The 21,926-nt window shown below is 35.9% G+C and overlaps 11 protein-coding genes across 11 annotated transcripts; 4 read left to right on the plus strand and 7 right to left on the minus strand.

Annotated features, from left to right (window-relative positions):
• Positions 1 to 42: 42 nt before the first annotated feature.
• On the minus strand, positions 43 to 1,974 carry ELE39_003723 (bruno-like; the record flags this gene model as incomplete). The annotated part of the gene is made up of 1 exon (XM_067346868.1): positions 43 to 1,974. One exon carries the CDS (start codon positions 1,972 to 1,974, stop codon positions 43 to 45), a length of 1,932 nt encoding a protein of 643 aa, XP_067199659.1.
• Positions 1,975 to 3,015: 1,041 nt separating this feature from the next.
• Positions 3,016 to 4,779, plus strand: ELE39_003724 (DEAD DEAH box helicase family; the record flags this gene model as incomplete). The annotated part of the gene is made up of 1 exon (XM_067346869.1): positions 3,016 to 4,779. One exon carries the CDS (start codon positions 3,016 to 3,018, stop codon positions 4,777 to 4,779), a length of 1,764 nt encoding a protein of 587 aa, XP_067199660.1.
• A 1,124-nt stretch (positions 4,780 to 5,903) lies between these two features.
• On the plus strand, positions 5,904 to 7,193 carry ELE39_003725 (proteasome regulatory subunit Rpn9; the record flags this gene model as incomplete). The annotated part of the gene is made up of 1 exon (XM_067346870.1): positions 5,904 to 7,193. The coding sequence occupies one exon, from the start codon at positions 5,904 to 5,906 to the stop codon at positions 7,191 to 7,193; it is 1,290 nt and encodes a 429-aa protein (XP_067199661.1).
• Positions 7,194 to 7,494: 301 nt separating this feature from the next.
• Positions 7,495 to 8,439, minus strand: ELE39_003726 (mitochondrial carrier; the record flags this gene model as incomplete). Its single annotated transcript, XM_067346871.1, has 1 exon — positions 7,495 to 8,439. One exon carries the CDS (start codon positions 8,437 to 8,439, stop codon positions 7,495 to 7,497), a length of 945 nt encoding a protein of 314 aa, XP_067199662.1.
• Positions 8,440 to 8,662: 223 nt separating this feature from the next.
• Positions 8,663 to 9,238, minus strand: ELE39_003727 (cytochrome b5-like heme steroid binding domain-containing; the record flags this gene model as incomplete). The annotated part of the gene is made up of 1 exon (XM_067346872.1): positions 8,663 to 9,238. One exon carries the CDS (start codon positions 9,236 to 9,238, stop codon positions 8,663 to 8,665), a length of 576 nt encoding a protein of 191 aa, XP_067199663.1.
• Positions 9,239 to 9,695: 457 nt separating this feature from the next.
• Positions 9,696 to 10,715, plus strand: ELE39_003728 (signal peptide protein; the record flags this gene model as incomplete). Its single annotated transcript, XM_067346873.1, has 1 exon — positions 9,696 to 10,715. One exon carries the CDS (start codon positions 9,696 to 9,698, stop codon positions 10,713 to 10,715), a length of 1,020 nt encoding a protein of 339 aa, XP_067199664.1.
• Positions 10,716 to 10,841: 126 nt separating this feature from the next.
• ELE39_003729 (calcium-dependent kinase) lies at positions 10,842 to 12,995 on the minus strand (the record flags this gene model as incomplete). The annotated part of the gene is made up of 1 exon (XM_067346874.1): positions 10,842 to 12,995. The coding sequence occupies one exon, from the start codon at positions 12,993 to 12,995 to the stop codon at positions 10,842 to 10,844; it is 2,154 nt and encodes a 717-aa protein (XP_067199665.1).
• A 1,090-nt stretch (positions 12,996 to 14,085) lies between these two features.
• Positions 14,086 to 14,406, plus strand: ELE39_003731 (40S ribosomal S25; the record flags this gene model as incomplete). The annotated part of the gene is made up of 1 exon (XM_067346876.1): positions 14,086 to 14,406. One exon carries the CDS (start codon positions 14,086 to 14,088, stop codon positions 14,404 to 14,406), a length of 321 nt encoding a protein of 106 aa, XP_067199667.1.
• A 207-nt stretch (positions 14,407 to 14,613) lies between these two features.
• Positions 14,614 to 16,371, minus strand: ELE39_003732 (uncharacterized protein; the record flags this gene model as incomplete). Its single annotated transcript, XM_067346877.1, has 1 exon — positions 14,614 to 16,371. One exon carries the CDS (start codon positions 16,369 to 16,371, stop codon positions 14,614 to 14,616), a length of 1,758 nt encoding a protein of 585 aa, XP_067199668.1.
• A 146-nt stretch (positions 16,372 to 16,517) lies between these two features.
• On the minus strand, positions 16,518 to 18,035 carry ELE39_003733 (diacylglycerol acyltransferase 1-related enzyme; the record flags this gene model as incomplete). The annotated part of the gene is made up of 1 exon (XM_067346878.1): positions 16,518 to 18,035. One exon carries the CDS (start codon positions 18,033 to 18,035, stop codon positions 16,518 to 16,520), a length of 1,518 nt encoding a protein of 505 aa, XP_067199669.1.
• A 309-nt stretch (positions 18,036 to 18,344) lies between these two features.
• On the minus strand, positions 18,345 to 21,257 carry ELE39_003734 (DNA replication licensing factor MCM2; the record flags this gene model as incomplete). Its single annotated transcript, XM_067346879.1, has 1 exon — positions 18,345 to 21,257. The coding sequence occupies one exon, from the start codon at positions 21,255 to 21,257 to the stop codon at positions 18,345 to 18,347; it is 2,913 nt and encodes a 970-aa protein (XP_067199670.1).
• Between the last annotated feature and the right edge of the window lie 669 nt (positions 21,258 to 21,926).

A 21,926-nucleotide genomic window follows, 5' to 3' on the forward strand; every position in this document is an offset into this window, starting at 1 on the left:
ACACTTCTTTGTTCTAATAATAAAAAAAGAGTTGTTACTCTTCTAAACTCTGTGGGAGCCTGAATTGTCGTAAATGAGTATATTTTTGAGGAGCATTTGCAAATTAGCTGACTTCTCGGGAAGGTGATTTTGGCTCTCGGCAATCAAATGGCTATTCTCTAATGACTCTATAGATGGTTGTGGAGCTGATTGAATTCTAAAGAAATCGGAAAATGAGAGAGATGAATTGCTGGTATGATCAACGGGAGAGCCCTTGTTGGAGGCAGAATTTGCATTAGGAGTGGCAGTAGTAGTAGTAGTAGTAGTAGTAGTAGTAGTAATAGTATTAGTATTAGTGGCGGTGATAGGGTTAATTGGAAGATCTGCGATTCCATTATATGGAGAGTTGATACTGCCATCACTGGGTGGTAGTAATATCGAGCTTTCATACTTCTGATTCATCCTAACATGACCAGGCTCAGGCCTATAGCGAGCCTGCTTTATTCCAGACACATAACCACAGTGGAGTTGAGTAGCATTTGGGAAGGAAGTAATTGCATTCGAGGTTGGCGAGGAAATAATCGGAGGGTTGACACAGCTGCCATTATTACGAGGAATATTACAGCCGCTCATGAAGGGCATATTGTTGATCTGTAGGACACTACTCTGTTGAATAGCGCTCTTGGACTTGGCCTCGAACTGCTCTTGGTGGAAATTTCGGTTTCTAGTGGACCCCTCAACGATAGGTCTCAGGGTAAGTGGAAGAAGAGCGTCTTCACCTGCTTTAAGCTGGATTTTGAGAGGCTTTCCAAAGAACTTAATCCCTGCGATAGATCGGATAGCCGCCCACGTAGAGGGTTTGTTATCGTAGCTAATGAAGCCGAAGCAACGGTTTAGCTTCCCATTATTGTTAGCAGTCGGGAGTCTAATCCCAACAATGTGGCCAAATCTTTGGCATAGCTGCATTAGGGTAACCTCGGTCCAGTCATTGGGAATGCCGTATATGAAAAGGTTGGCGCCTCCTGGACCATCTCTGAGCAGTGTAATAGAGGTCGGAAGGAAGTGTTTATCATCCTTAGCTTGGCTGACAGGAAGTGTAGACTGCATATTGCCGGTGAAAGAGTCCCAATATTCGCACAGGCCATTTTCACGGTAATACTGCATCCACCTTGCTGGAGGTTGGTGCATCTTGTGGTCTCTTCTGAAGCAGTTCCATGTGCCAAAGAATCCCTTGTTCTTTTCAATTCGGTTATAAGACGGCAACCAAATCTCAGTATCCTGAGGTTGGTACATTATAAGCCTTCGGTTAGTGTCCTGGAACTCTGTGATAATTTGCTCAGCTTCTTGTGGATCATAGGCAGAGTCAAAACTCGAAGAGAGGACTGACGGTGGAGGAATCGGTGAAATGCAAGCCACGAGGCGGTGGAATGGCGCATTTTTAAAGTGTCTTCGCAAATGGAGGTGCTGGATGACCTTCTGTGCGCAGCTCCACGTCTTGAAAGTCGCATAGGCGGTTCTCCATTCTTTGTAACTTGGTTGGTAGTTAAGGGCGATCATACGGTGGCAGTTGTCCTCTTCGCTTCGTGTATCAAAGGAAGATAGAATGACTGATTTCAAGTACTCATATGGAACATTCGGAGGGATGTTCCCGATAAAGACTATCGGATAGAGTAGACCACACGGTACGACAGCTATTGGGTTATCATCAAATATAAAGTTGTTTAGATATCGGGATTTTAAGTCCTTTGAACTGTTGTTTACAGGCTCCTCATTCATGTTACCCATGAATGATCCAAATTCATTAAGTGCTAATCCTCCTCCCTTGACAGGGTCTTCCCATCCAATTTCATCAGCCTTTAAACATGATTCTTGGACTGACCAACCAATATCTGAGGCAGTTGATTCGCTCAGAGTTTGATATTGCGAAATCAACTCCTCCTCGAAAGATGGCGAGAAATAGCTTGACAGTCCTTTATTGCCATGGCTCTTGTACATTGTTCTGCATCAATATCCTGCTCCCTTTGTTATTCCAAGCTTCTAGCATGCAAGAGTTTTATTCTTTCACAAATTATTATTTTTGATTTTCAAGAAGACAGCATTTTTTTGGCGGCAAGCGTCTCTAGTGGGGTTAATTGCCAAACTTGGCTAAATTTGGCAATAAACAAAAATATCTTTCCCTCCCCACTTATTGCTTTCCCTGTAGCAATTTATTGCTGCGTGGATACATTTAATTTCTCCTAAATCCAGACCAATGGACTCCTCTACTACCCCTTTTGTTAATGACTAAGTTCTACAATTTGCATTTTTTTTACCCACTGTGGATCTGATGCAAATTACTATGACGAAACCGTCCCATAATCCGATCTCGTAGAGAAAAAACGGAGAAAAAAAGTCGTCTACTGACAGTTGCTAATACGCAGAATAGAGGCAGAGAGGTTTCATTACTTTCTAGGCCTGCAGAGGTCTTGGTAGGCCCCCTTGCTTTCTCTATGCTAGTCTCTTCTAAGCACTACTGTTGTACTATCCCTCACTTTGCTCTTTTCTAATACTAAACCCTCTCCAAAATTACCCCTGGAGAAAAGACAGACTCAGAAAACTTTTCTAAGCGATTTTTTTGTTAGACCAGCCAAATTAAACTCTTGGGCCTAAAGAGCGCTCAAAGATCTATAATTATGACGGAGTATACTTAATAAACTTAATACTGTTACGTAAATTCTAGTGACAATACTTATAGTTTAGCTAAATTGGTCTATTAGTGCGCTTTTCCGTCTGTCTTGTAACTTCTTATTGCAATTAAGTATTTATTGTTATTAGAGACGAATAATGTTATATATTGAAAGTGGCGCGCACACGGATTTATTAAGCGGACAAGGTATATGCGGAAATTTGAAATGATTAGTAGAAAAGACCCCAAAAAGCGCGGAAAAATGTCCGAAACAATTCAAAGCTAAACTTTTATCAGAATATCGGTTAGCTGTTTCCGATTATTAAAGAACTATAGTCTTGGCCTTCTTTAAAGTAATAAAGCACTAAAATATGCATAATGGCGACTTGCAAGACTCACTAAATAATTCTTTACACTCAAATGCAAGTAATAACTATTGTTATAATAGGCCTTATTCTGATGCCTCAAATAATGTATCTTACAAAATAAGAAATCATGAAAAGAACAATAGCGGATTCAAAGAAGGGGCTTCAAATAATGGTAAAGGCTTCAGAAATTTTATAGGAAATGGCCTCAACCAAAAGAAGTTCCAAAATAATATTTTATTGAATCGCAAGGGTAATGGTTTTGGTACAAATACAGGTTTAGCTTTGGCTTCTGTTTCATCTTCAAGCTCGCGAGGAATTAGGTCCGGCAAGTTTGGCGATAGGTTAGGAAAGTTAGATTGGGGTTCTCAGAACCTTATTCCATTTGAAAAGAATTTTTACCACGAGCACGAAAGTGTTTCTAGTTTAACAAATGAACAAGTGGATCAAATTAGGAAAGAACGCAAGATAACTATAATAGCAGGTGAAAATGTGCCAAAACCAATTACTAGTTTTGTTACTTCAGGTTTTCCGAGTTTCCTGATAGATGCTCTTTACCGAACAGGATTTACTGAACCAACAGCGATCCAAGTTCAGGGCTGGCCAGTTGCTTTATCAGGGCATGATATGATTGGCATAGCCGAAACAGGTTCAGGGAAAACATTGGGATTTTTGCTACCTGCAATGATACATATCGGGGCTCAGCCTCGGTTGAGATACGGGGACGGACCGATATGCCTTGTATTGGCACCAACTAGGGAATTGGTAGAGCAAATTAGGGAACAAGCCAATCAATTTGGCAGCATTTTGAAATTAAGAAACACTGCCATTTATGGTGGGGTACCAAAAAGACCTCAACAAGTTTCAATTAGAAACGGAGTAGAAATTTGCATTGCTTGTCCTGGTAGACTTATTGATTTACTAGAGGAGGGTTACACAAATCTATCTAGGGTCACGTATCTAGTTCTAGACGAGGCTGATCGTATGCTAGATATGGGGTTTGAGCCCCAGATTAGGAAGCTAGTTTCTCAAATTCGTCCTGATCGGCAGACACTGTTGTGGAGTGCGACGTGGCCGAAGGAGGTGCAGAAGCTAGCTAGAGATCTTTGCAAAGAAGTTCCCATCCATATTAATGTGGGATCTGTGGACGCACTAAAGGCGTCCCATAACATTAAGCAATATGTAAATGTTGTAGAGGAGAGCGAAAAGAAAACTAAGCTAAGAATGTTTTTGAGTCAAGTAATGGTTGAGTCAGCTCCGAAAGTGCTGATATTCTGCGAAACTAAGAAAGGTGCAGATATTCTAACCAAGGAGTTGAGATTAGACGGCTGGCCTGCTCTGTGTATACATGGCGACAAGAAGCAGGAAGAGCGTACATGGGTTTTAAATGAGTTTAGAACGGGTGCATCACCTATAATGATAGCAACAGACGTTGCAGCAAGAGGTTTAGACATAAAGGATATCAACTTTGTAATTAATTTCGACTTCCCAAACCAGATTGAAGATTACATCCACCGAATAGGCAGAACTGGAAGAGCTGGTGCCACCGGAGTCTCACTATCCTTCTTCACTCCTGACAAATACAGAATGGCGAGCGACCTCATAAAAGTACTGAGAGAGGCCAGGCAAAAAATACCACAGGAGCTTTTCAGACTTTCACCTCCAAACAAAAAAATACGTTCCAGGAGCACTGGCTTCAGAAGAAACAATCCTAACAGTCTTCCGCTAGGTGGTAATAGCAATAGAGCATACCGTGATTTACAACGCTAATATAACCCAAAAGCAATAACCAATGGACAAGGCAAGGTGAAGCCAGAGTCCAATGTGGTTAACGGACAGCCACAAAAAAATTGGGGGGTCTAAGCCAACTTATTAGAGACAAGGTTCTTGGTTCGTAATAACTATAAATCAAAGGGAACAGAAAGACTGATCAAATTGCATTGACAGCTCAGCTATCTTTGGTTTTTCGGCTATCGAGGATGTTCTCCTCAGCCGATGCTGATAACATCACGGCTGCAATAGCAATATAATCAGCGTTGCAGTCTTCAGGTAAAATGAAGACAAGTGATTTCTACGCAGGCCTTGCCTTGACGCATTTGAGGTGGAGTAGAGACATATCCATGCGTATCCCACCACTAAAGCCCGGCGCCTTGAGGTAGTGGCGGTAGCGTTGTAACATTGAGAAAAATGAAATAAGACCACATGCAAAAGTGGCTTTAACTAATTCAACATATATTGGGGAAATGGGGAAATTGCACTTATTCTTTTAGTTATATTATTGATGGTGCGATATTTGGGTTTGCTAATGTATTGTGGACGATTGCTGGAGTTTCATTTTGGTCTTTTATGGTGTAAATAAGCCTTTAATTCTTCTTGCCTATGCGTTTATTCGTCTTTGATTGGCAGGGATTAGTTACTAAGTGTTAGAGTCAAAACTTTAGCATTTATTTCCTTGAAGGACTCCCTCAGTATTACGAGTCTTTCCGCCTGCTTGCGAAAAAAAATTAATCACAGGCTTCAACTCCCAGAGGAATTGCGTTTCCGACGAGTATATATAGTTGCGTAGATAATTTGAGTAGTAGAGATTGGTTTTGTTGTGTTAAATCTATTATTTAAAACTTTTTTCTATTGTACCTTTGCATTTAAGCGCATGCCATGGCTCCCTTCTGTAAATTATGTACCGGAGTTAAGCGCCAACGGCTTTTTGCATTGAGTGGGAGGGGGGAGGGGGGAAGAGCAGGCCAAACAGACTTTCTTCTTTAGTAAAATCCACCATTGACGAAGAGTGAAAGCAAGTCACAGATATTCTCAAACAGAGTTTCTTGAGAGAATCTAGATAAAGAAAGGAGATTAAAGGAGCGTAGATTCGAAAAGACTTAGGAAAAAAAACAAGGATGGAATCTAGGACTCCACTGGAACAACTAGAGCTAGAACTCAATAAGAGAGCCGAGTGCAGGGAGAAAATTGAGCAATTAAAGACTTATTTGAAGGAGAAGTTGTATTTTCAGTTTTTAGAATCTTCTTTGGAATATATTTCTACTGATGGGCTCAAGGTTTGTGAAAACGACCTGTGTGAATTCTTGGTAAATGCAGTTGAGCCACTTAAAAGTAACTTTGATCCTTTGAGGTATGCAGTGTTTGTTGGAGAGGTTTTATCAAGAAGTCCCATTAGTATCCAAACAAAGGTGGAACTTCTTAAAAAGATTATGGGAAAGGAAGATTTATATCAACAAAAAGAAAACTACAAAAATGCCAGCTTAACTCAAGAACAGAATATTGCACCAAAACAGGAGATCAAAGGTGATCTATACTTTAGATGCTTGCTTGCCTTGGAATACTCTAAATCCAAGGACTTTAGTATTGATTGTGAGGAAACACTCGAGTTTTTAACCAAAAAATTGGACTCTTATAGGGGACTTGAAGCTGAAATATTAGCTTTATATCATCGTTCATACGCTTCTTATGAGAAAACAATGGGGAGAATGAGCAGGTTTTACAAGCAAGCCATACACTACTTGTCCTACACTCCTCTTAATAAAATCCCATGCAGAGAAAAGCCATCTTTAGTTTACGAGTTGATTATAGCTGCAGTGATTTCGGAAGACATATATAATATGGGCGAGCTTGTTCTGCATCCGATTGTCCAAGAATTTAGTTCCATAGTTAAGGGAAATAATTCTGACCAATTAATGGATGAACCAACCAAAAAAGAGTTTGTAGAAAATGCATGGATACTTGAAATCTTGGTTTCGTTACACGAGGGTGATCTTAGCTCCTTTATGAATGCTATTTCAAAGTATCAAGATAAAGTTAGTAAGACCCCACTTTCCACTCCGGATGCACAGCTATGTATTACAAAAAAAACCACAACTCTAGCACTCATGGACTTGGCCTTTAGAAAAAATAAAAACGAGAGAGTTCTCACTTTTAATGAAATTGCAAAACATTGCAGGATTGGCGTAAATGAAATTGAACTATTAGTTATGAAGGCAATTAATATGAACTTGATTAAAGGTATTATTGACCAGGTGTCGCAGACAGTAGAAATTAGTTGGGTACACTCTAGGATATTGGACAAGACAAGAATGAAATTATTAATGGACAAGATGGATGATTGGATCAGTTCCACTACAGACATTGTTTCCCAACTTGAGAATATTGCTCCTGAACTAGTTAATCCCTAATATATGTTTAAATCTATAGTAATATAAATAATTGAACAGGATGTAATAGAATTTAACTTAGAAAAAGGAATGATTTAATATTTTAAATGGTATTCGTCGTTTCTCCCAATTAATGTTAATCTATATTTCTGTTTATATAACTAGGTGTGATTCTCTAGGTTTCGGATAAATAGTTGCTCTAAGCATGATTGGCCAAAACAGATTCTATGGCAAGATTGAGACATGATGAGAAAGTAATGAACTAATTGAACGACCTTTTCTTTGATAAAATGAAAAAAGTTTATACGAATATTCAGAAAAACTAAAGAAAGTTCTTAACGGTTTCGTAAGTACCCCAACATAAGGCATATGATGGAGCAATTAGAAGTGACCTAGCTAAAGCACCAGAATACATTCCTCTAATGCCTTGTTTTCGGAAAGTATCAGTGAAAGCTCTTTTTACGTTTGGATAAACAACCTTAAATGTTTCCTTCTGAGAAATATGGCATGCTTGTGTTTGAAGCTTAGTTTTAATAACGTCAAGAGGGTTAGTGATGAAGCCTGCAACTCCTCCGCTAATTCCAGCAATAACAAAGTTGAACGTATTTTGTTTAAGAGAATCATTCTTGACCTGACCAAAAAGAGATTTGAGATTCTCATTCAATAATACAAATAGGCCAGTTTGGGGAATATTCATAAACAAAGTTATAGGTAGAGACCTATAAAATGACCGAATTCCCTCCTTTTTGAGCATTGTTATAATACAATTGCCCATTCCTTTGTAAGAGCCCACTTGCAACCTCTGCTTAATAACATCAAGGGGAGTGGCAATTACATCATGGGAAATCGTTGACAGTCCACCACAAATAGCGGGGGAAACCACTGAATTGAGTATACTCATATTAGTATTATGCAAAAAACCAGATTTATTTTCATTTTGTTTTTCTAACTTGTTAGTAATTTTCGACATCAACCTCTTTGAAAACTCGTAAGTAGTGAACATGGATGCATGAGCTGGGACATTACCAAATACTACAGCAGGAAACCCTCTAAAAAGAGTCCTTATTCCATTGCTCCTTACAAACGTAATCATCCCTCGACTTCCTGTTAAACCGTCAACTTTTCCAGATTGTAGGCATGTCTTAATAGTATCCAGGGGGAAAAAACAAGAATGCTCCATAACCCCTGCAATACTACCCGCTAGGGAGTGCTTCCAGAAAGGAATATCTCCCTTCCAGACTTCCCAGTCCTCAATGTCTTTCTCCATAGTTTTGGCAAATTTTTTTTTTTAAAATCCGGCTTTAGGCGCCAATTTTTAAGAAAATTTAAAAATTATTAATCTATTAAATTTCCCACATAATTATATTGTAGAATTCTTTCACAATTAACCCAGTGGTGGAAATGACTACACGCATTGGAAATATCTTGACCTGCGAATTGGAGTAGGATTTCTTTACCTAAAGAGGTGAATGCGGTCTCACTTGTTTGATTTAAATTTTAGCAAACTTACCTCCAGGATGGAACTCCAGATATTTCGTAATATCGTAGACCTTGCCCTGATAGGATATCCAGCAATCTTCCTGGCTGTTGTGGGCTTTTAGTTCCTCTCTAGTAACTGGCCTGTATTGTTTTGGAGCAGAACCTTCCTGACCTTTCATTAATCCCATGTATCTAGCTTGATTAATCGATGACCTTTTGCTTTCTTTTAATCCTTTAATTTTTGACACACTTTCAGTTATCATTAACTTGTTTGGATCACCTTGTTTCACCACTCGAATAATGTTTATCGAACAATCCTCGACCAGTTCGTCTAATGTTGTGGCCTTCCAACACACTTTATCGCCTTCTTCCAAGTACGATACCTCTATTTCTAATAAGTCGTCTCTCCCAAAGTTCCCATGCTTGCGAATAGATTTGTCCATATAGCTGACCAAGCTTTGTTTTGTTTGGCCTCCTGGCCAAGTAAGATTGAAGTCCTCGCAGTCTGCAAACTTACAGACCAATAAGCCTGACCTTTTCAGACCCATTCCAGTCATTTGGTTAGGACACGCTTGATTTAAAAGCATATATTAAATTGTTGAAAATAAACAAAATCAAAAGGTTATTGTATAAAGAAATCATACACAAAATTAATTATTTGCCTTTTGAAGTTGATAAATAATTGTTCATGCAGAACATCTTGGCGCGCAATTCTCGTTTTTAGAAAATTGTAATATTTAATTTTTTATCAAATTTAAAATCCAAGTTCTAGGAGCAGTGAGGTAATTAATCCTTGTATAAACCACTACTTAGCTAGCTAGCCTACAATTTCTTCTTTTATGTAATTCCGATTTTCTTAAGAAATCCTTATATTTATTCCATATCTAAAATAGACCATTTTTGGCGGCAACGCACCTTCTAGTATAAAGTGATTTTATTTTTGCATATACAAAGTTTGCATAAAACAATTAGTAAAATAGATAACCTAATATTTTTGGTAAATTGAACTATTCTGGAAATGCTCTGTTTACATGGATAGAATTGATGTTTAGAATTTATATAACATTCAATTTCATTTTTTTTTACATTCAAGCAGCCTTTAGTTTACATTCAAACTCAAAGGAAGGAGCAAATGGTCACGAATACTTTATTTTAGATCCCATAAAGTATAACACTTTTGTGCTAAATCTTATAAATAATCCAGAGGAAATTAGCTTAGGAAACAGTTTTCGAAACTCTGATAATCAAGGCCAAATAACTTTGAGCAAACTTAAAGATGTTCTTTGCAAAGAGTCAGATTTGGTATTTAGCAACGTTGAAACGAATACAAACCATACTACAGTTTTGAATTTGAATACTGGTAATAGTAGGGTTGATAGGAGCAAGAATTACTTGCTTCTATTTGGCGCAGATAGGTGTATTTTGGATTCATCACTTGCTAATCGTAAACCTATTAAGATTAATATTAGAGTTATTCCAGACCTGAGGAATCCTACAAGGGAAGTATATCAAGACAAAACTTGTGATTGTTTATTCAAAAGAGGGAATGTTCATGAAGGTGGTCACAGTGAATTCCAGATTAATTGTAATTCTGATTTACTTTATGATTCAAATAAAAAAGTGCAAGAACGTGATTATTTAGAAATAGGTGGTGTGGAAGCATTAAATGTAGCTGATTTAGTCAACTTGCCCACTCTAATTACAGACAAAAACTTTCAAGCAGATAAAAAAATTAAGTCAGGAGGTTCTGAAGTAGTTTCTGTAAAGCTTCCCAGAAGTAAGCCAAGCCGTATCAAAACCTTAAAACCAAAAGCAAATGAGTTAAACTTTTCAAAATACTTTTGGGAAACTAACAGCGGATTCTTTGGAGAAGGACAGGAGGCCATTAAAAAGGCAAATATTGAATATTGTGAATCTCACGGCCAAAGTGAATCATGTCAAAATGAAGAAAAGTCTAAAATAGAGGAATTCAGAGAAAGTTGCAATAACAAGGAACATCAACTAATATTAGAAACATTATTAATTATAGTAAATAAACTTATAGAGCATTTAGATGGCAAATAGGTACAGATATATATATTTAACATAAGCCATTTAAATTTAAAAGTTCAAATGGTTTGTTGTTTATTAATTAAATCACATTAAATAAAATATGATTTAGAAATATTAATTAAGTGATAATAAGTCTATTTAAGAATTAGATCTTCTAAACATTTCCAAAAATTCCTGAAAATCTATCTCACCATCTCCGTCTACATCAACCTCTTTAATCATATTCTTTACATCAGAAAGAGCCTTATCATTAATTCCTGTAGATCCTTGTTCAGAATTATATGAAAACACATTAAGTAACTCATTTGCTGTAATCTTTCCATTGCCATCTTGGTCAAATACTTTAAAAGCTGCCCAACATACGTGCTTCTTTGAGTATTGTTTACTGTCCAAGGTAGCTGCGATAAACTCTGTATAATCAATTGACCCACTTCCATCGCTATCAATATCATTCAGGATTGCAAGCAAGTCTGAAGGAAGTTCAGTAATCCCGCTGTTCTTCAACCCCGTAATGATTTCCTGGGGAGTGAGAGTTCCATCACAGTTGGCATCCAGGAGAATAAAGGCTTCCTTTAAATTACTAATTTGGCTCTCTGTCATCTGTTGAGCTATAACAGTTAAAGCAACCTTCATAAAACGATTATATTTGTGGAATGCTTTAAAATTGGATAGCAGATTCAGGCCAGAAGAAGACGAAATAGATCTTCTTTTAGACCTACAATACCGGAGCCCTCCCTTAATATAGCCACTCCTTCTTGAGCTCATTGAATTGCCATTCCTAGGTTTTTGTTGGCACTCCAAAGCTTTCAAACTATTACCAGAACCAATATAGTCGTGAGAAACTGAGCCTGTTTTCATAAAGCCATCATTGGAGTAAAAATAGTTTCTAGGAGATAGGAAGAGAATATCGTCTGCAAATCTAGTAATCCAAGGATGGTTTAATGCATCTCTGGCTGTTATCCTCTCAGCCGGGCTATAAGTTAGTAGTTTTCTGATCAGATCAATTGCAAGAAATGAAACATGCTTCCAGTCCTCTTCTTTAAAAGCATATACTCCCTTTTGGACTTTATGAAGGATTATACTATCGTTACTGCCATGAAAAGGTGGGTATCCACAGAGTAGAATGTACAATATGACCCCTAAGCTCCACATATCACACTGCTTGTCATATTTACCTTGCAGTACCTCAGGGGCAACGTAGTACGGGGTCCCTGCCCGCGTGTTTAAGGAAGTGTCCTCGTTGTTAACTCTTGCTGCCAAGCCAAAGTCTATAATCTTTAGCGGAGCATTGTAATTTTTATTGAGGAAAAGAAAATTCTCTGGCTTCAAATCACGGTGAACAATACCGTGGTCATGACAATAGCAAATCGTAGATAAAACCTGTTTCATTAAGTTAGCTGCATAAATCTCATCAAAGCTTCCCTGGCTAATAATTCTATCAAAAAGCTCTCCTCCACTACAAAGTTCCATGACCAAATATATATTTTCCTTATCTTGATAGGTCTCATAGAGCTTTACTATATTTGGATGATCCAAATTCTTCAAAATGTTAATTTCCTTCATAAAGTTATCCAGTGCCTCCACTCTGGTGAGTGGAATCGTCTTAATTGCTCTAATACATCCAGTCAGGCGGTTAGTACCGCTTTTAACCGAGCCGTAAGTTCCTTTCCCTATCCTCCCAGAATCAATGATATAGTCTGAGTGTATTGACCCTTTACATGCAGGAATTAAGCCTTCACGCCTAAACTTGCCTTCTGTTAAAGAGAATTTGAAGCCATTACCTTTTTCCAATTCTGTTGCAGTTGCTGGATTAGAAATTGAGGTGTTCGTAATTGTTGTCTCCGAAATCTCCGTTACTGTTGCACTTGGTGATAATTTAGGGATTGACTCATATTCACTCAAGCTTTCAAAGCGACTTTCATTGGATAACGCCATTTCAGATGTTAATTCAATTAAATCACAAATTTCATATTGTTCAAAGTAATTATCGTTGCCACTTCTATAAGCAGAAGGGGAAGTCGGGTCTGAGGTTGAACATGACGCCTGACTTTTTCTTTCCTTTGCTAAATACCTGTCTGGTGAATTTCCTACAATATTACTATGGTTAATTAAGTGATCTACAGTTCCCTTTAAGTATTCTGTTCTTCTATAGCTTATGTTCTGCACCGGGAAATCTCCTCTCTTATGATTTTGTCTTCTTCGAATCTCTTTATTCTTGCTTATTTCTATTGAGTCCTTTTCATATCTTCTTGAGCAAACCCCATTCAATGTGTTTTGGCCTTGTCCCATCATCTCCTTATCTTGTCAGAAAAAAACATTTCCCTCTTAGATTTTTGCTTTTGCGTTATTTGGAATGAGTTGTAACTTATTTATATCAATTAATGCCAAGATATTAATTCATATGTCTAAAAAACCATTAGCATAAATATCTATTATATATTCTATGATTTAAAGAAAATCAAGAAATAGCTTCAAATGATCTTAGGTGCTCGATGTTACTATTTATTAAGAAAATAAGCTAAATGATAGTTGATTATTAGTCCTTGAGAACTAATTTGGCACTTATGTATTCATTAAATATTAATGCAAAATTCACTTCAAGTTAATAAGGGATTATTACCACATTATATTATAAAAGCTTGCAAATGCTAATGTTCTGGAATTTGCATCAATTATTACCTTTTCTTTATCTATTCACTGGTTTTTAATCTACTAATATTTACGCACGCTAATTTACCTCAATTATTATTTTAACTAAACTTATAATTAATTTTTTAAACAATTGGTTTTAACCGCCCAACATTCTGTTTTCCATAAGCCTTATTACTTATCAATCCATTTCTAGAAATGTTAGCGCTCTGAATAATTAAATTTTGCTACTTTTAAACGTATGCAAGAAAAATCAGGAATATTCAGGAATATTTCAATCAAAATGTTTCGCCCTTAATAAAACCAAAAACCAGAATAATAAGTAGTTCCGGCCTTTTTTCTAGATAATTCTATGTACAAAAAGATATTTTAAAGGAAATTTATCTCAAAGAATGTATCTACACACACCCACACGTATATTCTCAACAACAGAGCTCAATATGATTAATTTTAAAGGTAATTATTGTACCAGTTACTACCCTGCTCCCCCTGCTTACGATGAATTTATTTATTCAATGAATTTCTTTCTTTGCTTGTTTACCCCTTAGGATAAAATATTTATAAAAGGGCGCCACGTGTGTCGCGTCTATTCTGTCTCGAAAAAATAAATAGAAATTAATAATTAAAAGTATAATAAATAGTAAAAAAAAGTGTTGTCGAGACGTGGGTCACAACAAGTCATTTCAGGAAAAATTCGTTTATTTGTTTGACAAATTAATCCTATCAACTAAATATGCCACCAAAGGGTGAGAAGAAGACTAAGGAACAAATTGCTGCAGCAGCTGCTGCAGGAGGTAGAGCAAAACGCAAGAAGTGGTCGAAGGGTAAGCAAAAGGATAAGGCAAACCACTCTGTCTTATTCGACAAGAAGACTGCAGACCGCTTTCATAGCGATGTTTTAAAGTCAAGACTTTTGACCCCAGCTGTCGTTGTTAACCAACTCAAGGTTAATGCCAGTGCTGCTAGAGCCATGCTACGTGACTGCGAATCTAAAGGGATTATCAAGCGAGTTGGAGAACAAACTCACGGACAGATGATATATACAAAGGCATAAATGGAACATTATTGTAGATTTACGCATTTGATTATTTACCATTTATTAAATGTCTAAGTAGTTGTAAATAGGTTTAAATAAAATAATTCATTATCTAGTATATTAAAGAGTGTCCATATCTGTCAAGCTGCCTCGTTAGTATCTATACATGTATTCTGAACGGAAATGGATATGCTTAAATTTAATTATCTGATCTTCTAAAGTTCATTAAACTACGAGACAGCTATCTTCTAACAGTTTATTTATTAAGTCTACGGAAGTTTTATTGTGTTTTGGATCGACATTACCCTCACTAGTAGAGAGAGTATGGATGATCTCCCTATTAAGACTTTGTGAAAATAGTATTATTATTTCGTCTAAAAGTCTCTTTACTCTCTTAAAATCATCAATATAGGTACAGGAGGATGGTTTTTGATAATCTTGCTTCGAAAGTAAGCAATAGGTGACTTGTAAATTGCTGAATGTATGCCTAACAAGAGGTAAGAAAAACGAAACGTCTGTAGTATTAAACAATAAATAAAGCATTTTAAGACCATAAAATATCATGGAATATCCATTAATTAATTTTTCTTGAAAAAAGTCAACTTTAGAGATATTTTTCGGTATAATAGAATCTGTCTCAATTTTTATTGAGTCACTGCATGTATTAAATACACTATTGGCACACAAAAACGACAATTTAATCCAATTAATTATATTAATTTCCATAGATGTTTTAATTAAGAAAAAATAATTTTCATTAGCCTCGTTAGAAAGAAATAATAATGGATTCAAATAGTCGGCGATTAAAGCACAAAAAGAGCTTAAATAATTGATCTCCTGTTTCTCACTTGAATAATATTTTAATTCTATACTATTAATAATGATAAAAATTCGATTGAACATATAGTCCATGATACTCTGCATCCTGTTAAAATACAAATCATCAATCATTTGTTCAATGTCCTTTGGTAAGTAACTCAACTCAAGAGCCATTAAAGCTTGAATATTTGTAAACATTTCCAAATATGCTTGAAAATAATTCCAATATTCTATATCATCTATGCAGCCTACCAAATTATAAGGATATTGATTACGTATTATTTCATATAATTCAAATTGCAAAAATAAAATGGTGCCACATCTATCATTCCCTTTATTATATTTTTGAATAATTTTTAATGTTTCAGTAAATCTGGTAACAATTAATATAAAAGTTCTTTCATTGACACTAGAATATTCGTATGAACCATTGTTAATTTCAGAATCGTTCATTTTACCATTTAGCAAGAAAAGAGTCCTAATCATTCCAATAATTTTAGAAAACAATATTACTTCCCAAGATCTTTCAATATTCATTGCAGTTTCTGCTTCGAATTGACTTAAATGAATTTTATTTACCATAACTTCAGGTTTTTTTTTATATATTTCGTACATTCTAATATACCGGTTTTTAACAAATTCTCGGAGATCTTCTGTTGAAACTGATCCAATATCCTCGAGTAAATATATATTCGTAGAATTGAACGTTGAAATAATATGTTCAATTAAACTTGCAATAGAATTAAAGTTTTGAATAGATTCACTTTCAATCAAATTTAGTTCATATTTGCCACTAATATAATTCTTAAACAAAATACAATATTCACCGGTATTGTTAGATATTGCAAATTCGCTGTCTATAATCTCAAGCATTACAAATAAATCAGAAATATCAAGCTCTGGTTGAAGTACCAATTCTAATTCAAAGCTTGTAATTAATGTATTTGCAAGCCTCTTGAATGAGTTTAAAAGTATATCAGAAATCTCATCTTCATCCAAGTAATCATACAAATATCCGCATATTCTCTTTTTCAAAGCTTCATAATATTTGTTTTCTGAGCTTTCAAACAATGAAGAATTAACAAAGTCGAATGTCTCTGTATCAATTTCTGGCCACTTTTTAATATACCTCCTAAGCAAATCCAGTAACTCAATACAATTCATTGTAAATTACATACTTTTCCACATAGTATCTTTATTAATTAGTTGGTTTATTTGCTTATTGTAAAAAAGTTAAGGCGGGAATATTTAAATTGACTGAATGATCAAAATGACATGAAGTCATGTTAACTAACTCTTAATGAAAAAAATTAATGATAAATGTTATGAGTTACGTTTGTTAAGTTCGCAATATATCCAGATATGTTTTCCAGTGGAATCTGAGGAATTCCTTCAATTTTGTTTAAGTCTATTTGATCAATCTGTCCTTTAGAAAGAGCCCACAAATAATAATATAATAAAACAGCAATAGGTTGCCCACAAAAACAAAATGTAATCCAAAACAAAACATTACCAAGAGTTTCTCTCTTTTGAATGTAGCTTGATTGGGTCCAAGATGAAAGTGGGACTTGGAAAACAAAAGCAAGTACGACCCATCCTGTCCATCCAATATCTAATGGTACGACCACCAAATATTCATGAATTAAAGCAGAAAATGTGAATACAAGTAAACCTGAAAAGGAACTACTGAATCCCTTCTTTCTCAGTGGCTTAAATATGTGTCTTGTAAGGAAGAAATGAACAGGGAGGTTCCACTTTCTCCAATACTCCCCAAAATTTCCAGCATTCCACCAGTCAAGATAAAATGCTCTATCTGCAAAACATGTAATCTCTCCAAGTATATTGAGGTAATGATGGAATAATGCAACAAATCCCAGTAACCACACATAAAGAGATGGAATTGAGAGCTTCATAATTCTAGCGGCCATGTGACCTAAAAACTGGAAAATATTCATACTTTGAATTTCTTTTAATGTAAAAGTATAATGTGCAGTTACCATAACATATTGTTCAGTTATGATTTTGATAAGAATGATACATGTGACTAACTCAATAGTGTGTTTAATGACTTGCAGCCACCTTATTCCACCAGTTCTTGGATACCAAAATTGAAAACACATAGTTGGTGCCATCAAGAACCAGTAATGGTATCTTAATGATAGGCTCGTTGGATATTTACTTGCAATTTCAGCCTCTGGAGAAGTTCCACAAACCTCACGGAAGTCTTCATCATTTAATATGCATCTTCTAACATCGTGGCAAACATGGTGAAATGATAAAGTTTTGAAAAACCAAACAAATGAAAAGCTGAGTAAAATTAAAGAAGAGAGAGGGTTTGGTGAATAAAACTTGACTGTTTTATATGGAATGTAAAGCATCATTAGCATGTTAGTGATGATTAACATTAGTGATAAAAATCCCGTTATTTTGGGCAAACTAGAATTTACAAAACCACAATTAGCTTTATTTGGGTTAATACTTGGCTCGCAATTATAAACGTTAAACAATAATATCTTTAAAGAAGCAAGATACTTCTCCAGTATATAGGAAACAAATACCAAAGCCATTAATTGACATATACACCATAGAATTGGCCAGTTTTGAATTAAATCTGTAATTCCTTTGGGGAATGAAACTTTACAACCATACTTCATTGCATTTTCCAGTACAACACCCATATTTGTAAATACGAGAATTAACATAAACAGATTAAAAAACCCTTTTAGATTTAGGTCTGCTGAGTTCTTACTTAGAATTGTTGTGCTCGCCATTTTATGGGGAATGTCAAATAGCGGACGACCCCTATAATCTACACCTGAACTCTTCATTTTTACAAAATCAGAAATCAACAGAACAAATTATTTAAAATACATAAATTTATATAAATATCTAAAATTATTTTTATTTGGCCATTTGCAATATTCATCCTTTTGTCCTCACACAATGTAGCACCATGGCGCCTAAATTTTGCATAGTTGTATTAAGTCCATGAGAAAAGCAAGTGAGATGGGAGTGGAGAGATAAAAGTGGAAAACAACTCATAATTAAAAGATATTTTGGGCTATCTTGTTATCAATTTTAGTGACTAATGCCTTAATAGAGGTACTTTTAGAGTTGATTGTTCTGAGTCAGTTCTCTTACATAGAAAGTTGACTTTGAGAGTCTTGATCTGTATTACTTCTTTTACAAATTATTTTTATGTTATTTCCCATGGAATCGATAGTTTCTGATACTAAGTAATGCTTTAAGAATGACGATGATTTTAGATACGACAGCGTTACGTTATGTGAAAGTTTGATTTTCTCTGCTATTGCTATAAACTCATCCAGATTTACTGTCAGATTATCAACTTCTTCCACAATATTATTCATCTGCTCCTCATCCCAATTTCTGAGCTTTATCTTTTGAATCTTGTCAGAAAACAATTGTAATAATAAATTTTCTAGCACATCCACAAATCCACTACTCAATGCCTTGTATCTAGAAAAGATCTTGGAAAGTCTTTGAGCTACAGCATACTTTTGACTCTGAATGAATGACTCGAGTACCATACCAATTGCCCCATCAACATCCTTATTTGATACAATTGGACTGAGCCTCATCTTTGCTTGAGCCTCTGCAAGACGAATAATACTCTCTATATGCCTTACAGTCATTGAAATGCCTCCTGTTTGCTGCGCTTCTTGCCTAATTCTCGAGTAGAATGTTGTAATCTTTTCTTTATCAACACTTCTAATCTGTGGCTTACAGTATTTCCTCGCGTATCTAATATATTTGCAAAGTAGCTTTTGGTCGATTGGAGCAAATCTTTGATCACAATTTTGGCTTGTATCACTCAGGCCGGAAGAAAACTTCTTCTCTTGATCATGCTGATCTAAGTTGCTACTTCCGTACATTGCCTGACTATTCATATGAGACTGAACCACAAAATTCGCCAATAATTCATCCTTCATTGGATGAACTTCATCCTTTAAAACTGCCAAAACATCAAAACGAGAAATGATGGGATCCGTCAGATCTACATTATCCTTAAATGTCAGGCTGGAGTCATATTTGCCGAATATTGGGTTTGCTGCTGCAATAATACTGCATCTGGCACGCAGTGTTGTCACAATTCCTGCCTTTGAAATTGAAATACTTTGCTGCTCCATTGCTTCATGAATGGAAACTCTATCTTTATCGCTCATTTTGTCAAACTCATCGATCAAGCAGATACCTTCATCAGCAAGAACTAAAGCACCGCCTTCAAGTGTCCACTCACCGGAAACTGGATCTCTCCTAACTGAAGCTGTCAACCCAACAGCTGATGCTCCTTTCCCTGAGGTGTAAATGGTTCTGTCAAAACTCTTTTCTACATATTTGAGGAACTGACTCTTTGCAAGCCCAGGGTCGCCAACAATCAAGACATTAATGTCACCTCTAATATGGTGGTGTTTGCCTTCTACTTGCTTTCTAACTCCAGAAAATAATGAGCAAGCGATGGCTGTCTTAATATGATTGTGGCCATAAATGGATGGTGCAATCGAAGAGATAATCTTTTCCTTAATATCAGGGTCCCTGGATAACTCCTTAATTTTCTTGTAATCCTCGTCAGTTAGATCATCTTTTCTAAGGGCGTCATGTTTCTTTTCAATGTTGTTACAAAATATTTGAGTTCCTAAAATTGGGAATCCTGACTTGATGTTTAGCTTTTGATCCCTAAATGTTCTGTAAATTCCAGTAATAATGACTTCTTCACCTGGACAAGCATAATCCACTAAGTCACCATTGACAATAATTTCTCTAGACCTCGGGACTCTTCCAGCAGGAACACTTCCTGGGGACTCTTGGATAGTGAGCTTCTGATAGTTTTCGTAAGTCGTCCTTTCTCTGTTAATTACAAAAGGTCCCTTGCTCTGACAGTCGGTACATTTTCCAATATTCTTCATTATTGAGTTGCTATCGCTCAAAGATCCACCTTCAAACAATGGATTATCCTCATAAGGACCCAAGTTATCGCAACCACACTTTACACACTCCATATATAGAGATTTGAATCTAGTCAAAATGTCGGTTCTCCTAGTAATAATTCCAGAAACCCTGATTAACTGGTTTAACCACTCCACTCTTAAATCCCTAAGTTGATCAATATAGTCTAGACCAATCAATCTTACCATAATGGACTTTCCAGAATATAAACTATGGTACATAGAGGTTACAACTTCGTATGCACACTGGTTAAAACATTCAATTACTGGAGTGGGATAAAGGTTTAAATAATCCCAGAGTTTGTAACAAAAAGTAAATATGTGCTTAACATCCACATACAGGCTGGTTTTTTCTTCTTGTACCATCTCTTCGATCTTTTTAATATAATAGAGATCTTCAAAAGAGATATTTCCCCCTTCTGCTCTGCAATCACTGCTTGAAATGGCTTTGTACATTGAAGAGAGTTTGAAGTCTTGTAAAAATACCTTAAATAGGCGTCGAATAATATTTTCAACATGCTCACTCCATTCAGACTGCTCAGCCAGTGGTAAATCTTGAATGAGCTCATTAATATCAACAATGCCGCCTCCTCTGGCTGCCTCATCGGCCATCTCCCTGAATGCTTCTCTTCGCTTCCTTCTCTTTTCAATTTCACCGTCATCGCCATCGTCTGCATTAAATGTGGAAATTCCATATTTTTGGTGGATTTCCCTCTGTTTTCCCTGTGACTTCTCAGATTTCATTCTATCCAAAGCCAAATCTGCTCTTCTCTTTGCCTCAATATCGTCTTCATAGTGGGTATCGTCCAACATCTCAGGATCATACTTATCTAATTCAGGGTTCTTATTGTAATCATTCATAAAGTTGTCGCCATAGAGGTCTTCTCCAAGCTCCTCCTCTGATTCATTTGCCATTTCCTCCTCATACACTACTTCATCAATTGCTACCTCCTCCGCCTCACTGTAGTCACTGGGATCTTGCGTCAACAAAATGTTTGCAATGCCATTGTTTGCAGAATTATTTCCATCATGTGAATTCTGTGATGGCTCATCGTCATCATGAACCCTATAGCCATTACTCATGATGAAAAGTCTAGTAGTTATTTAAATTTGAAGCAATAATACTATTTGGCCTCTAGTGTTAAGTTTCTTTCACTTAACAAAACAACTCAGGTAAAAAATAGTGTCTGCATGTTTTGCCGCCAATGTTGTGGGGAACTTTACTTACTAATCAATTCAATTATAGTACTTCAAATAAAACAACACAGTACGCTACTGAAGCAGTTAAACTATTTGATTCTTAGTTTTCAAACAGATTTATAACATGACTTACTTAACTGAAGCATGGTATATCTTAATTATTATTTGTTATAAATAGGTACCGGCTTTAAAAACGTGTATAATGCTATAACTAATTAATTAACAAGGAATCTTTCATAAGAGTGATCCCTTTCAATACTTTTTTCCATTTTAACACTTTATTTTTAATTTATTTATCGTATTTTTCACTTGTCAATTAGGAGCCAACCGAATTTAAGAGGGAAATCATTGGTATTAGTGAATAAATAGCTATGTCCGAAAAAATTGTAGGGAAGATTTTCAAGATCAAAGATGATCAGATTCATATCTTGGACTCTCCATCATCATTTAAAGATTCACTAAACTCGATATTACTTAACGCTAAAAGTAGGATATATATTTCCTCTTTATATACGGACAGCGAAAATGAGGTAAGGGCAAAATATTCAAATA

Source organism: Cryptosporidium sp. chipmunk genotype I (assembly GCF_004936735.1).
Source record: "Cryptosporidium sp. chipmunk genotype I strain 37763 chromosome Unknown contig_8, whole genome shotgun sequence".
In the NCBI taxonomy this organism is placed as follows: Eukaryota; Apicomplexa; class Conoidasida; order Eucoccidiorida; family Cryptosporidiidae; genus Cryptosporidium; species Cryptosporidium sp. chipmunk genotype I.